The 15,383-nt window shown below is 36.2% G+C and overlaps 1 protein-coding gene across 1 annotated transcript in view; it reads right to left on the bottom strand.

Moving 5' to 3' along the window:
• Positions 1-403: 403 nt before the first annotated feature.
• LOC140148691 (EF-hand calcium-binding domain-containing protein 1-like) overlaps positions 404-15,383 on the bottom strand; it is a 33,291-nt gene continuing 18,311 nt past the window's right edge. The window contains exons 2-3 of the mRNA XM_072170730.1: positions 3,131-3,462; positions 404-1,889 (exon numbers count right to left, since the gene is read on the bottom strand). Of these exons, the coding sequence (XP_072026831.1) occupies positions 1,789-1,889; positions 3,131-3,443 (414 nt within the window). The 5' untranslated portion in view covers positions 3,444-3,462 and the 3' untranslated portion in view covers positions 404-1,788. The remainder of the gene's footprint in view (positions 1,890-3,130; positions 3,463-15,383) is intronic.

Here is a 15,383-nt window from a genome sequence, read left to right as displayed (position 1 = left end):
ATAATTCATAAATGACACAGGTCTGCTTTCAGCTGTGCTTTCAACTTTAACGTTGAAAAGATGAGTTTTCGTCTGTATTAAGTCCAACTTCTTCTTAACCAACATTTAAGTGAATAAAGGGCAGTTCACTTTATGTTCGCAGCATTGTCACATATGTCATGGTATCTTCAGTACGCCAGCACCGACAGCATGGCCACCTCTGAAAATGACCACCTACTTTAAACGACACCTTTGACAGCCACCATTTGCAGACCTCCGAAACCGAGGGCAGTTCCCCTTTGTAGAGTGGTCCATGGTTTAAATGTGAAATGTCATGTACGTGTTCTCGTTTGTCGGTAAACACACCCCTACACCCCCCCCCCCCACACACACCCCGCACCCCCACACACCGACTCTTGTCAAGAATACCATTTAATATTTTATTTTTTGAAAGAACATTCTCCAGGAGAACACAATAAAACAATTCTTAAATTATTGTTATTAACTGATAAAAACAAATATTGTGCTAATTGCAGCTTTATAAATAGTCAAAGTAGCCTTCATTTCATATTAATATACGCATTTTATAACATAGATGATTGCCATAAATTTGTAGCTGAAGATCGACGTAGATCCAGGGGACCTAATATCAGGGATATGAGACTAATATATAGCATATCTGATGGATCGCTCACTGGCATCAGATCCTGCAGGGTAAGGTTAAATGGTTAAGGCAGCATACATTGTTTTCACATATAATTAGAAATGCATAACTAATATCGATTAGTGTTTAAAGAAATAATTAACGAATAATAATGAATATTATACATAAAATACATCGAGTCATTAATAAATCCATAAGTGACATTCACCTCTCAGTCGGCGACCCTCTTTTTTTTTGTCCTTCACAAAACCAACAACATCATAAAAGATCACATTTTCTCTTGGGCTATCTTTTCTGCATTTCAATCCAAATGAAAAGAAGGAGGTTACTACCAACTTGTGAGGGAACAAGTTAAACACAGACAAAATACAGGAGACAAAAAACAAGAAAAAATTACAAATCAAACAGCGAAAACTGTGGCGAACCTGCTTACATGAGCTAAAGTGTGTTGTCTTATTTGCTTCTGCAGTTTCATATGTAGCTATTTGAATTTGACACTATTTATGACAAGCATTTGAACTTATATTACATGTAGTTTTTACGTTTGGTTTCATATCACTATTACCTACTATTTCAATCCACTTTAAGCAGCAATCTAAGTCATGTAAGTAATGACCTGGTCAGTCGGAGAAGCTGATTGCTGCAATCTAGGTAATATTTAAGCAGCAATCTAGATATGACCTTGAAAGGTCTGATGAGTTGAAGAAGCTGATTGCTGCATTATTTCGGCATTATTATGATGATCGTTAACAATAACTCAATTTCAGATGCATAAATTGCAGATATGCATATAGCAATATCCACGTTAACACTATGTTGGGCAATTAGCTCGTGAAATGTACGTTATCCACAAGTTGACTTGAAGTTTTTGTACATCATGGTAGCAGATGAGTTCAAGTTGGTTAAAAAATGCTTATCAAAATCTCATATCAACAAAATGTTTCATATTGAGGAGAACCGACGGTTGGCAAACTCTCTGACAGTCTGACTCTTACAATAATCACTTGCTCACACAAAATTATAATGATTAAATAGCATTGTTTTTGCTTTGCTCTTGTTTATCAGTTTTTTGTTTATTTCAAGAGCGGCAATGGAATCTTTGGAATAGCTAATGTATAAGGTAACTCCATAGACAGCAACATGCGTTAATTGTTGTCATCTAGTGTGTCCATACGCATAGTAACACCTTCTGCTTCAAATATCCATGGCGCTTGAGTGAACTCTTCCAAAGATAAGTACCAATCCCCTGAAATAAAGAATTATAGAAAATCATTAGCCGACAGGTAAGGAATATGACTCAGAACAAGTATCGTAACGCTGGTAAACAGACGCAAGACTTAGTGAAAATTACACTAAGCCAAAAACGAAACTTATAATTTTTCACAAGGTCATATCTTAAAACCATGTGCATCAAAATGAACCCAAATTACACACAGGATTACTTCAATACTCTACTCTAAATACATATCAGTAACCAAGCAGTTGTACAACGGTGTATTATATAATGTGGACAACTGCTTGGTTACTGACATGTGTTTAGAGTAGAGTATTGAAGTAATCCTGTGTGTAATTTGGGTTCATTTTGATGCACAGGATTTTAAGATATGACCTTGAGAAAAATTAAAAGTTTCTTTTTTGGCTTAGTGTATTATATGGTGTGAGAGACGTATGTTACTTTTTGTATATAAATGTATTCTCTCTTCGCCCGCATGTCTATGCTATTATTTCCCTTGATATGTTTTGATGTGTGTTGTCTCGTCTTGTTTTCTTTCACAACTGCAATTCGAGATAAAGATCTCTGGGATACGACATAGCCTATACTGTTTATACAAGCCCTCCAGCTGGGTCCAGTGAACGTTTCATGCGCCACGTGCGTTGGATAAAAATAAAGTCTAGAGTACACTATTTTACTATCGATGGCGCTATCCAACTTACTTTGGTGTATAAAAAAATAATTCTTTGTGCTAACTTCGCTTTTATTTCAAAATCTATGCACATGACTCAGACTTTCCAGACCCAGATTATTACTGTATAAATCCAGAACTTGAGTTGATGAGCAAGAAACATATTAAGAGTGTTCTTTTTTCAGAGAGTCCTGTAACAATTTACAAAAATTAATAAGTTTTTCTACGTCGTTATCTGAAATCTATTATTATATTAAGTTTGAACAAACGTAAAATGCATCGAAGCCCAGCTTTGTATATTATTTGGAGAAAACTCACAGATATCCAACTTCCTTTAAAGCCACAATGTACTATATGTTTAAATGAATTTAGTTTTAATACAATAATCCCCCGTATAAGACCGCAGCAGCCAAGATAGTAGTTTTCCTTCACTTGACCATATTTGGACTTAGAAACCCTTCCTGACAGTTGTCACTAATACTATTTCATAATTTTTGGGAAAGAATAAGATTATAATTAACCAAAATAGTAAATTATGGCTTTAATAGATGTGTAGATTATACGGTCGTATATCATGACTTACTGTCAATATCTGCTGCTTTGAATGGTTCTTTGGCATCTTCTATCTTCGTATCTGTTGCGTAGGCAAGTTCTGCCAATGATACCCTCCTATCGTGGTTCACATCGTATAAGAGGAATTGGTTGGGGATGGCAGAACCTTTGAAATTCACTTCTTTGTGTTTCTTAGCGATTTCATTTGCTATGGTAATAGGCACGTTAGAGTCTACTATATATACATCCATTGCTTTTTCATGTCTCAATGGTTTGGAATAGGCGCATGATATCACTGTTAGTACGATGGCGACGCACAACGGTAGTGTCATCGTTGGAGTCATTCTGGACGGAGACCAGATACTGGAAAAGACAAGACAAAAAGTCAAATAAAATTAGTTAAGCTAATTGATACCCAATTTAACCCTCGTCCTAGGAAGGGGTGGTTGAACTAGGAAGAGCCGGTGGTTCAACCAACCCCTGTAGTTTCTAAAGTGAAATACTAAAACGCTTTGTTATTGCATAATTATTAAAAGTTCGCCAGAAATTCCGTGTCATTTTTGTCATTTTTTGACACGGAAACAGACTAGCTCCTCTTTTGATATTCACTGATGTATGTACAGCGCGCCCTTCAACATTCAAAATTCGGAAGGCTATTTAGCATAACAAAAGATTAGTTTCAGATAGATGCACAAGTTCTATGGGACCCATGATAGATATGGGACAGGGAAATCAGTTACTTGCCTAGTAAATAAAATATTAAATCATTTTCTAGCGCGTTTGTGTATACCCAAATGACTCAAACTAATTGAAGATTAATCCTTTGCGTTCATTTCAGTGTTTGTACTTCATGGTAGACGAGGTATTGTTGGTCTAAGCAGCCAAACAATCGTTTTTCATTGTCTAAATCAATATGTTATTGAAAAATAACACTTTGATGTTTTGCAAAAGTTCATTCTACAAATCATATACTTTGAAAACTTGCTTGATTTATTGTATGTTGTTAATGAATTATGTACGTTTTACAAAAGTGTTGTTGTTTCAGCCCTCTTTACAACATAACCCAAGAACCACAGGACCTACAAAAGTATATCTGTGATATTTGAATTCTTCTACAATTTTCTTCAATTTTTGCCAAAGATCACTGTGAACTACCAAATCGCAAGAGTTTAATATAGTTGCTAGCGCGTTTGTGTATACCCGAATGACTCAAGCTAATCGAAGATTAATCTTTTGCGCTCACCTAAGTGTTTGTATTATGTTGGTATCACTGGATAGAGAAGACCATAGCAATATAATTTACATCGGCAGCAAGTAGGGCTATATATAACAGTAATAGTATAGGTATGGCACTAAATATATATATGGGTTGCAACAACAACCACCCCTTCATAATAGTTCAAATTATGACCCAGGATGAGTAGGATTATATTCAACGACAACATAATTATTTTCTCTTGATCATGTTGGATGGCACTGTATAGCGCTGTATAGCGGACATGGATTCCCAAACCAGTAACTTGCGGTAACCGGACGGTGCATCATGTTGTACACTAAGGAAATGTTCTTTACCTCTATATCCTAATTCTTTCAACCAGATGTGCATGACTTTATGTACGCAAATTTCCGGGGTAAAATGTGGTTGACGATACTACCATCAATATACGCCCCTTCAAAAGGTAAAGAGACGCAGTGTCTCCGCCGTAAATCAGAAAATTAAAAATTAAAATCATCAAAAACAGATTTTGACATTTGTGTAAAATATAATGTAAAACAAGTGAAGTCCAAAGGTGACATAATAAGGACAAACTTGCCAATTTAGCAAGTTATGAAGGATTCTGTCTGCAATTATATTATTTGCCATTACCATTAACGCGAGTATGCGACAGTGCGTCGAGAGAAACGTCGTCGTCATAACTTAGCACTCAGATTTGAGAAGTTGAAATTACTATTATTTTGGTAATGAAAATGTATTTCAGTTGGTTTGGGCATATCCCTGGTTTGGGAGAAAACACATTCATACAACTATACAAAAATAGATTAAAATAATGACTACTCGCTTAATTCGCAAATGCTCACTGCTCTATGCCAACGTTCAAAATAACTTCATCGTTCTAACCATCAGTGGATTTTCACGCGAGTGTGATGATAGGTCCTAATAATTTTGAAAACAGCTCCACGAAGGATTCCATGTGATCAATAGAAGAAAATGGGTCTACTTTAATTGTAAATTACAGTTTTACTGCGCATTCGCGTGTAACATCATTATATTGACATTAAAACACAATGACATTATGTTCCTGTGTTGTATTCGTATTACGCGCGCTTTGGATGTCGACATTTTCCTTATGTACTTCGTATTTTGACCTCTCCTCCAGCAAACGCTGGAGGCGCATCGACCGAATTGTTTAGCACTTCTTAGTTGGTTCAATTCACCAAATGACTTCACAACATAAAGGCACTGTGCATGATTTACACGGTTTTCGATACATCGCTGCGAAAAATCGAGAAGCTCTACTTCCAACAGATTACTGGTTAGGGTAAAATATACGTATCATACACTTGTTGTGAATGCACCAGGGCGTTTCAACCACAAGAAACTACGAATTCAGAATTTGGTAGTGTGGCCCTGCAGTTGTCGCGTCATCTAATTGTGATTGATGTTTTGACTCAAATGCGTGAAAAAGAACAGTTTTCCTCAGCTAGGCAAATGCAGTTTGTCTTATCAGTTTGAACAAATCTTTCACATAAGTTGTCAACATTCAACGAATCAGGAAATGAGATATAATTTTAGCGGAATTCAGTCATGCTAGAAGCAAGGACCCCAGAAAATTTTGAAATCATAAAAGTGACAAAAATGGCTTTGGTAAAATAATTTGTTTTCTTAACATACCTAATGATACCGAATGTTATAGGTAGGCCTCAAATGTAATGGTCCAGCTTTAGATTTGGGGGTTATGATTATGTTTTAGGGTTCGGAACATCTGAATTGTTAAGATCAGTATTAAAATAGATCTTGATGTTAAGATTAGCGTGAAGAGTTATGATTACACTATCGGATTCCTATTGCTGCCTCACCCAGAGGTACGCTGTTGCCCAGCTACTTCGTGGGTACTCTAGAGTACACATGTCGGAATCACATGAGCAGTACACACACTGGTACTAGATTGGTGATGTACTGGTCCCGAGTACTGACTAAGGTCCGATGGTCAGGCTTCAATGTGGATCCATTGTATTGATTTATCTTTGTAGGCGATGTAGCGTACAATGTGAAATTGTAAGCACTGGTATATATGACTATAAATTGGGCTTAAACCTGCATGGTGGCTTAGGACCATTAGCCATGCTTCGAGAAATCGGACCGAAGTATCTGGGCAGCACTGTACCTCTGGGGCGGCAGCAATAGGAATCTGGTAGTGTATCAGATTTTGTGTATGTGCAGTGGCGTTCATTTCTTAATGCTTAATTCAATCATCGAATACTGGAACTTAGTGGAAGTGATTCAATAGCGCATGCCAAATATCCATTCATTGTTCATATTTTTATTTGAATACATTGACTTTTTTCAATTTCAATTTGCACAGGTATATTTCAACTTCCTTTATTTTATACATATACTTCCTTGAAGGTTTCATCAGTATTCCCATTACACTGCTTATGCCCATGATGCAGTCATGGTCCATGGCAAAGGCGATTCGACCTTTGTGGCATTAAACCCAGTTAACAGGAAATTAATCCAGTAAATCGATTCAGTAAAGCAAATAAGCTCATGCATTCGATCACTAACGGCAACAAGCTTCGGTCGATTACCCCAGCTGCAGCGTGTGTAAACTCTAATTTGCATAGAGGCTGTACGTGAAATTATTGATTGGCTCCAAACAAAGGATTTGAACCGGTGCACGTAATCATGGCGCAGTGCAGTCCATTCAATCAAATGTTGTCATCAACCTATTTGATCGCAGTGCATTGTTATGTGTGTGAGACGAACTGTCGCGGTTGATTGCAATCAAACAAACAATGTCTTATGTATTACTTTGTTCCGTGATGAAAATCGTGATGTTTTATTCAATCACTCTTGAAAAATGTATTTCCTTTGTAGGCCTATTACTTTGTTTTGTGATGAAAATCGTGATGTTTTATTTCATCACGCTCTAAACAATAATTATAGTTACATGCATTTCAAGAAAAAAATCTTATTAAAACGGTAGGCCCTATGTTGTTTAGAAAAAATGTAGAAAGTGATGATGATGATGATGTCGATGATGATGATGATGATGATGATGATGATGATGATGATGATGATGATGATGTCTCCAAAAGTATCCCGGTTTGTTTTTCTTGCCCTAAATCGTGCGTATCTATTAATAAGGCACTTCAATAATCAATAATCAGTCACGTGACGGCCTCCACTAACTAGCTACTAACTTGGGTTTATGGGCGCTGATATTTCATGTTCACTGTCACTTATTTATCAGAAAAGTGCGACCATTTGTCAATCACCTACAGTACCCAATTTCGGCATACTATATCAGAAACTCATCATGATGATTGCCAGAGAATAGTTAAAATGTAGCTTGTACCGTTTTTTTGTGGCATCCTTCAGAAGTGAGCGGTCCGATACCAATATTTTCGGTCAAATCTCCATTCAATTAAAGGCCCATTCAGTGATTTGCTCATCCGGACGATCGTAAAAATCATCAAAATTCAGATTTTGGTACCTTTGTAATTGGCATAGATGTGCTAACATAGCCAGTGGTTCGGTCGAAAGCCGTGTATTTTAGACAAAATAAAGCATTTACATGAATCTGGACTTTTAATACTGACAGTACAAAAAGTCCGACTCGAGATCGAAAGAAGCTCACTCTCCACCGTACCAACACGCGTTGCGTATTGTTTCTACTACTTATTACATCAGTGTATGTATGTATGTATGTATGTACTATTTTAAACAAAATACACAATTTTAACTGTTTTTCATATTTGAATTGACCGTTAGTTTGCCTGAATTGCCTCGGTGACCTTTAATTGCTTATTTTGTTTTCTACTACAAAAATTAAGCGTCTGTTTTAAATCAATTTAGACTCTACTTCCCCCGTGTTAGAAACACTGGACTAGGAAGTTTTTCCAGTCGATTGGTGGCGCACTGTACGAAAATCTCGATTTTCTCGAGTCGATCTGATTTGAGTTAGAAAACCTTTCTAAAACTGCTGTTTTTTGACTAATTTGTCGATGTATTCAAGGGAAAAGTGGTTTAATGAAATTCTGTAGACTTATTCTTTATTTCTAAGCAACTCTGACAAATTTCCATTTTTTTAATGTTCCTGTGAAATCACTGAAAGGGCCTTTAACACGGGGAGTTGGCTAGCTATGCCTTGCCCTCACTCATATTTTACAAAAGTGCGACTATTTCTGAACATCTAACCTAGCTGTAATTTTAGGTCATGTTAGAGAAATATATTTGCTAGAAGTTTGGAGAATACCTAACATATTGACTGGTTATTTTTCACACAGTGATGTTAACTAGCCAAGTACCCATTCTTCCAACGTAGATCATTTGTAGGGGTCACGCGTCAATGGTGAGAGCACTGTGTATTGTGTATAGGAAAACGGACAGTAACTGCAGTATGCTCCGTGTTATAATATTAATAATATTAATATTATAAAACAAAATAGCAGCAAGTTCTACAATAACCATAACGTATGAAAGTCGAACAAAAAAATGTTGCGAGTTTGTTCAAATTGTCCATAATATATACCTAATACCATATCCCTAATAATATATACATGTTCAATTGTACATAAGGCCGTATGAATTGATGAGGGAGGGAGGTGTTTTGTTTTTGTTTTTTTTTCAGTGTAAAATCAGCATTGTCTGTAGTTTTCGGTCTTTTCCAACAGTGCTTGAGGAAACGATGAGGCACTTTTTTTTCAAATGTGAGATTCTGAGGGATAAACCTCCTATAGTAACAAAAAAAGACTTGGAAGTGGTCCTTGTTCTCTAATAAACTTATTTATATGTATGAACAATTCATAAATCATTCCAAAGTCTAAAATAATTGAAAATCTAAAAAAAAAAAAAAAAAATCTGACAAATCCCAGAAATTGAGGAGGAGGGACGAGAACCAAAACATTAATTTTATACGGCCTAATCATAGATAGTGTTGGATATAGTTACAATGCAATAGACTTTATTAAATAAATGGTTGTAATGGTTGATCTGGGCAGTTATAAAATGTAATATAATGTAAATTTCGGATTTTTACAATTTTCCTTTTTCATTTTCTGATTTACCTAATCACTGAAAGTGCATTTAACCGTCATATTGCAATTGCGGAGACCATTATGGGTTTGACGTTGAATACCAGTTTTGATTTGACAATTAATTAGTTTCAGATTCAGTGTGGGTCATTCCGGTTTAGTTTTTCTTCACTACGATTCTTGTCCTATTGGTATAATGGTATCCACCAAGTTCCTTCCTATCAACACACAAAGTCCGGTTCCTGGTCCAGGTGTAAAATTGTTGCAATTGCGTTCATAAAACAAACATGGTCATGATCATGATGATGGTAATTGCTTAAGTTTTGGCAGCAACATCCGAAATCAATTTCTGTGGATTTCCTATGGAGACAGAGGACAAACCTTAAACATTTATGGAGATAGACATTTGCTACGTGATGTTCAGTGAGCTGACATGGAATCATATTGTGGAATTGATAAGAGGAGAAAGACAATTATTTACAACAACAAGCACGTGACTAATCTCAAGGACATAAAGTCCCGTTGAAGGGTCAAGGAATTATACAATTTTTGAAGTTGAGTTAGTAGAATCTGAATGAATAATGCATTCAACAAGTTAATAAGGTGAACGTTTACAAGAAGGCCAATTTGAGTAGGCTATACGTTGTGGTCCGGGAACACATGAAAATGAAACACAAATTTAACCTAGATTATCATTAGACATTAGTCATTACCCATAAAAGTATTATGAGAAACCTAACTGTGAGCAAAGAGCGTTATAAAATGTAATAAGACATACAACGGCAAAGTTCAATGACGCGTACTAATCATCATGATCATAGGAGGCGAAAACGACGGGATGGGGGCAAGTTCCAACTAAACATCCTAATAGAAGAAAAAATAAAGCAACAATTGCCCTCTGCATCTTCCTTCTGAGTCCGAAAACACCGTTGGGCCAATTTAAGGATAACATTACCAAATTTTGGGCGCTTCAGCGCACTGGCCCATTTTATAGGAAAAATCACCTTAATTCTGGGGTAAATTAATTTGAAATTGAAATTTTTTAGCGCAAATATTCCAGTAAAATAGGTACAAAATATGCTCGCCCCCTCTAATTTTCCGACACCACTAATACTGAGTATCTGTATATTTTAGGCATATAGGTTTAACAAATTATATTAATATGATAGCTCATAAGACCAAAGTTTCAACGTGCTAAATAATGATGGATGCGAAGGAGAAAGTGCACAGTGTACGCTGTTCAGAAGAGACTTTTTCATTGAAATAATAAAGGTAGCTAGCAAGTAGTAAACACTTTTGACATTTTATGATAAATTAATTGCTATAATCAGACTGCTATAGACTATCTTCCTCTCTTTACTGTCATCCAAGCTTAACATGGGGCTGCACCTCGTCTGTATTGCTCCATATGCCTGTAATACATTTATTCACAAATCAGTGCATATATTTTCACAATCCGCTAATTCTTCGAGCTTCCTTCTTTGCCCTCTGCAAAGCTGGTGAAAAGCTTTCCGTGAAGCTTAATATAATAAAAAACAAAATAATAATTTGAGTTCAAATCACTGAAATCTTGAGACAGCAAGACCAGTTCCAATGTTGACAAATGGTTTGCTCTTACTATTCCCGATCACGTTCTACGGTAGGCCGATCACGTACTATAATAAATCTGTTTCCAGACATTTGCAATTAAAATATTATTGTGCTCATTTTCCAATTATTTTGTTAACGCGTAGTAGGCCTAAACTTTTAACCCTAAGACCTACATTTTTAATAGTCTATTTGCTGGCAAACCACAGTCTGCATGGAAGCAACATAAATAAATATTGTAATATCGCTGTGAATATGCTATAGAGTATTAGAGTTTATTCCGCACTTAGTTAAATGGCCCAATCCTATTTGGTCCAATCCCCGGGGTCCAATCGTCATTAGTCATGCAAATACCCACTTGGTACAACATCGCTTTGTCCAATTCGCATTTGGTCAAACGTCAAACCAAGAAATTTTATACGGACAATACTTAAAAGATTCAATAGTAAAGCTACATCATTGACATGTGATATATTAAATATGACTACAAGGATCTTTCCAGGTTTGTTTATTTGTTTGTTTTAAATGATCTTCCCGTAGAAACTCGACAACAACCCATAAAAGGAGAGGGTTATGGCTCGCACTACCCCCACCCTCGGTCTACGCCAAGCTGGCCCAACTAGGCCAATTTCTACAAACTTTTACGTCTTTCAGGAGATGCTATTTTGGGTTCTGAAGTACCGTATTCAGTTATCAATAAACCAATATTAATTATTAAAACAATATATAGTTGTATTGCCTTTATAGCCGCGGATTTATAACAAAATCCAGGTTTGTCATCATACATCACACTGGATAATTGTAATTGTAAATGTTAATGTAAATGTGAATTTTTTTTGCGATATCATCTGGTGTGTGTCATCTTACTATATGGACATCATAATTGGAACGCAGACATATTGGAGGATCAAGGAGTTCGTAAGTAATGTGGTGGTCAAGGGAACATAGGCTTATATTGGATCAAATAATCAGTCAAATTTATCACTAAAGCTGAGCATTATCATGTCAGATGACTAAGCAATCCCCGGGAAGCAATCCCCCTCCTCCCAAACATGACAAAAGTGACACTGTTGTGACTGTTGACGGGTCATCCAACTTTGTATACAACACTGGACTATATAGGATTTTGTGTTGACACTACAGTTCGTAACATCATGGGCTCATTTGTATGAATAAACAACAGATACTGAATTCAGTCTTTGGTTAACCACATATCCTGAACTCCGTCTGATTTTGACATGGGTTTCAAACCTAAACTACGTGCTTCCATGGTCTGACCAAGGTTCCACAGATCCTGAACTCAGATTCTGATCCAGAACCACAGATCTATACTGAACTCAGTCTGACTTTGACATGGGTTTCAAACCCGAACCACAGATCCTGAACTCAGTCTTTGACATGAGTTTTAACTAAACCTGAACCACAGATCCTGAACTCAGTCTTTGACATGAGTTTCAATTAAACATGAACCACCGATCCTGAACTCAGTCTTTGACATGAGTTTTAACTAAACCTGAACCACAGATCCTGAACTCAGTCTTTGACATGAGTTTCAATTAAACATGAACCACCGATCCTGAACTCAGTCTTTGACATGAGTTTTAACTAAACCTGAACCACCGATCCTGAACTCAGTCTTTGACATGAGTTTCAATTAAATCTGCACTACAAACCTTGCATTCAGACTTTTTGACATGAGTTTCAGATCTGAACCACAGATTCTGAACTCGGTCTTTGACATCACCCTAAAATAAAGATGAGTTGATTTATTCGATATAATCATGAGAATGGGCATTGATGTCGGTTTGATATCCATTGCTTATCAAATTGAATCACGATGTCCTAAAAAATGTAAAAATGTTATGTCGTCGTTGCGGTACTTTTGCTGCAGGAACATTTTACGAAATTAAAAGCGAGATCTCTTAATCATTTGATAAACAAGACTTACAAGAGATCTTCTACCTCTTACCATGCTTACGGATTTAATGTGCTAAAATCAATTAATATAATTAAGGTCTATTCTTAACAATGTTGAAACGGAAGACATTCATTTTCTTGTGCTTACTCATTGATTATGAGGACCATTAAGGCAAAATAAAGAAGCTATTAAAGAGCTTGAGGTTATGAAACAAATTTGAAAAACAACATCAGGGTCGAAAGTCTATGGGTCATTCCATAAGTGCGATGATAGTTTGCTTTTACCATATAAGGTTCTTCATTCTCATGATTGGACTGTTCAGAATTTAAGACCGTTATCATGGTTATTCCGGAGATTTGACATCTGTAATAGGTAATATGACTCCAATGTTTGTGGTATGAAACTGTATGGTGAATCTTCTGAGCAACGTGCTTCTTTTAGAATAACCGCAACAACAAAAAAAGAAGAAAAAAATAGCAGTGATTTATAGTGCGCTACGCACAGGCACAACGCCTAGACGTTGAGCCACAAGCCTCAGCACACTTTACAGCAAGAGTCTATTGTCCCTTATTGTCCCTGTTCCGTGAGTAGGCTTTTCTTGGTGAATACTGAGCATCCCCTTAGGCTTACACTATACACCTCTCCACGAAAGAAATTGATGAAGTACTTTCCTTAGTAAAATAAAGGATGTCCAAATGTTGCCATTTCCTTCTAAAGAAGCATCACCCTTTTAGCTTTGCCTTCATTCAATAGGCACTTTACCGTATTCCAAAATGAGCCAATAACTTCATGGAAACATGTATTTTTGTTTATCTTTTGTCGATCATTGCACTTTAAAGAGCAAAATTGGCACACGGGTCTGTTTCCATTTTTATAAAGACATTCTATTTATGTTAAAGGCTTACAAATTGGGTTACAGTCTTAAGTATTCAAACAACTACGACATTTCGAAAAACATTTAATCTTTAAATTTAATTTAAGCATGGTTAGCCTGGGCGTTTTCGTACATTCAGTTAATATTTTCTCCTGATATGTTGTGATACGCGATGGAATTAGTGGTTATTTAGGTCAAAATGGAAATTAAGAAAAAAAAAAGATCTTTTCCCGTAACTTTACCTGTATGGTGATTATATTCAGTATACACAAACAATGTGTTATTTTTCGCTATTAAAAAAATGATGAAACCCAAATTTTATTGCGGTATAAGGTAGAAAAACATTTTCCATTCGTCAATATGCATTCAGATTCAATTTTGATAGAGCCCTATATATACCAGAACTTTAGGCTGTATAGAATGTGTCAGTAAAGTTTGAATCGACATTCTTATTATAAAAGACACAGAGAGGTTACACCTTAGTGGTAATAAGACAAGTCCAATCAATCTGCTTTAGGCTTAATTGGTGTCCTTCCTTGCTATGTCATTGCACCTAACATCCTAATCACGATCAAACTCAATTGATGAACAATAATCATCCATAATTACATTTTCACTCATGATCATGTGTGGAAATGCCTCTTGCAATGTAGTGGTTTAGTCAAGTTTATGCAACAAGTTTTTTCACTAAGGCTAGAGAATTATACGACAAGATCACCGAACATTTTAGTGTGAATTGCTTGTGAGTTCTGACTATTTAGGCAATGTTTGTTTTTCAAAAATAAATAAGACCAAACAAGTATGTAAACGTAGATGCCCGATAGCGACGTCGCGTCGACAAAGTTACAAACTACTGAAGCAACGCAAACATGGCTAAAGTAAACTACTATTCAGGCTATTGAGTCATCGTAAACAATGGAACTATCGCAAATCACAATTCTCAGAAGTGGGTGAACGGGGAAAAATCCAAGATAAGAGTATATGACGGACTCAGGGTTGAAGACCAGCTTTACACTACCGGTACTATATATAAATGGGACATAATCCCGTTGTCCCGATATCAACTCAGTCCTGCTCACTTCTGCTATTAATCCCGGTTTCGTCCGAAAGTCCCGATAAAATTATTTAACCCACTAAGTCCCTCACGAATTCGTTTTTTTTTTATATCCCGGTCCCTCGTGAGTCCTGGCTTCTGATTTATGTGTGAAAATGAGGCATATTTATATTAAGCAAAAAGTTGAGCATGTAATCAAATACATTTAAAAAAATTACTTTACAACAATGAAATAATTTTAAAAATCTATTTTTGCCAAAAAAATGGGTATAACAAGTTTTGGGACACCCTGTATTATCTCCTAAATCAAGTGGGCTGTGGTCAATTACTTTGCCCACACAGTGCAGAATCTTTTCATGTTTTAATTTAAAGTAAATACTAAACTTCTGCGGTTTTGCTTTATTTCATCTCATGTTTTCATGTTATTCAACATTCTTGATCGGAAACCGACATGGTGATAATCTCCATGAACCTCCGTTCTCCATTACCCCGATTACGTGAACTAACATGACTAATGATAAATGTCATGAACAGATAACTCTTCACTTATCATAGTGGTGGTCCGACACGTTCTATTAAGAAAGTTGCTAAAG

Source organism: Amphiura filiformis, chromosome 3, assembly GCF_039555335.1.
Source record: "Amphiura filiformis chromosome 3, Afil_fr2py, whole genome shotgun sequence".
NCBI lineage: Eukaryota > Metazoa > Echinodermata > Ophiuroidea > Amphilepidida > Amphiuridae > Amphiura > Amphiura filiformis.
Note: the sequence above shows the minus strand (reverse complement) of the source record. Positions and strands in the feature narration are given on the sequence as shown.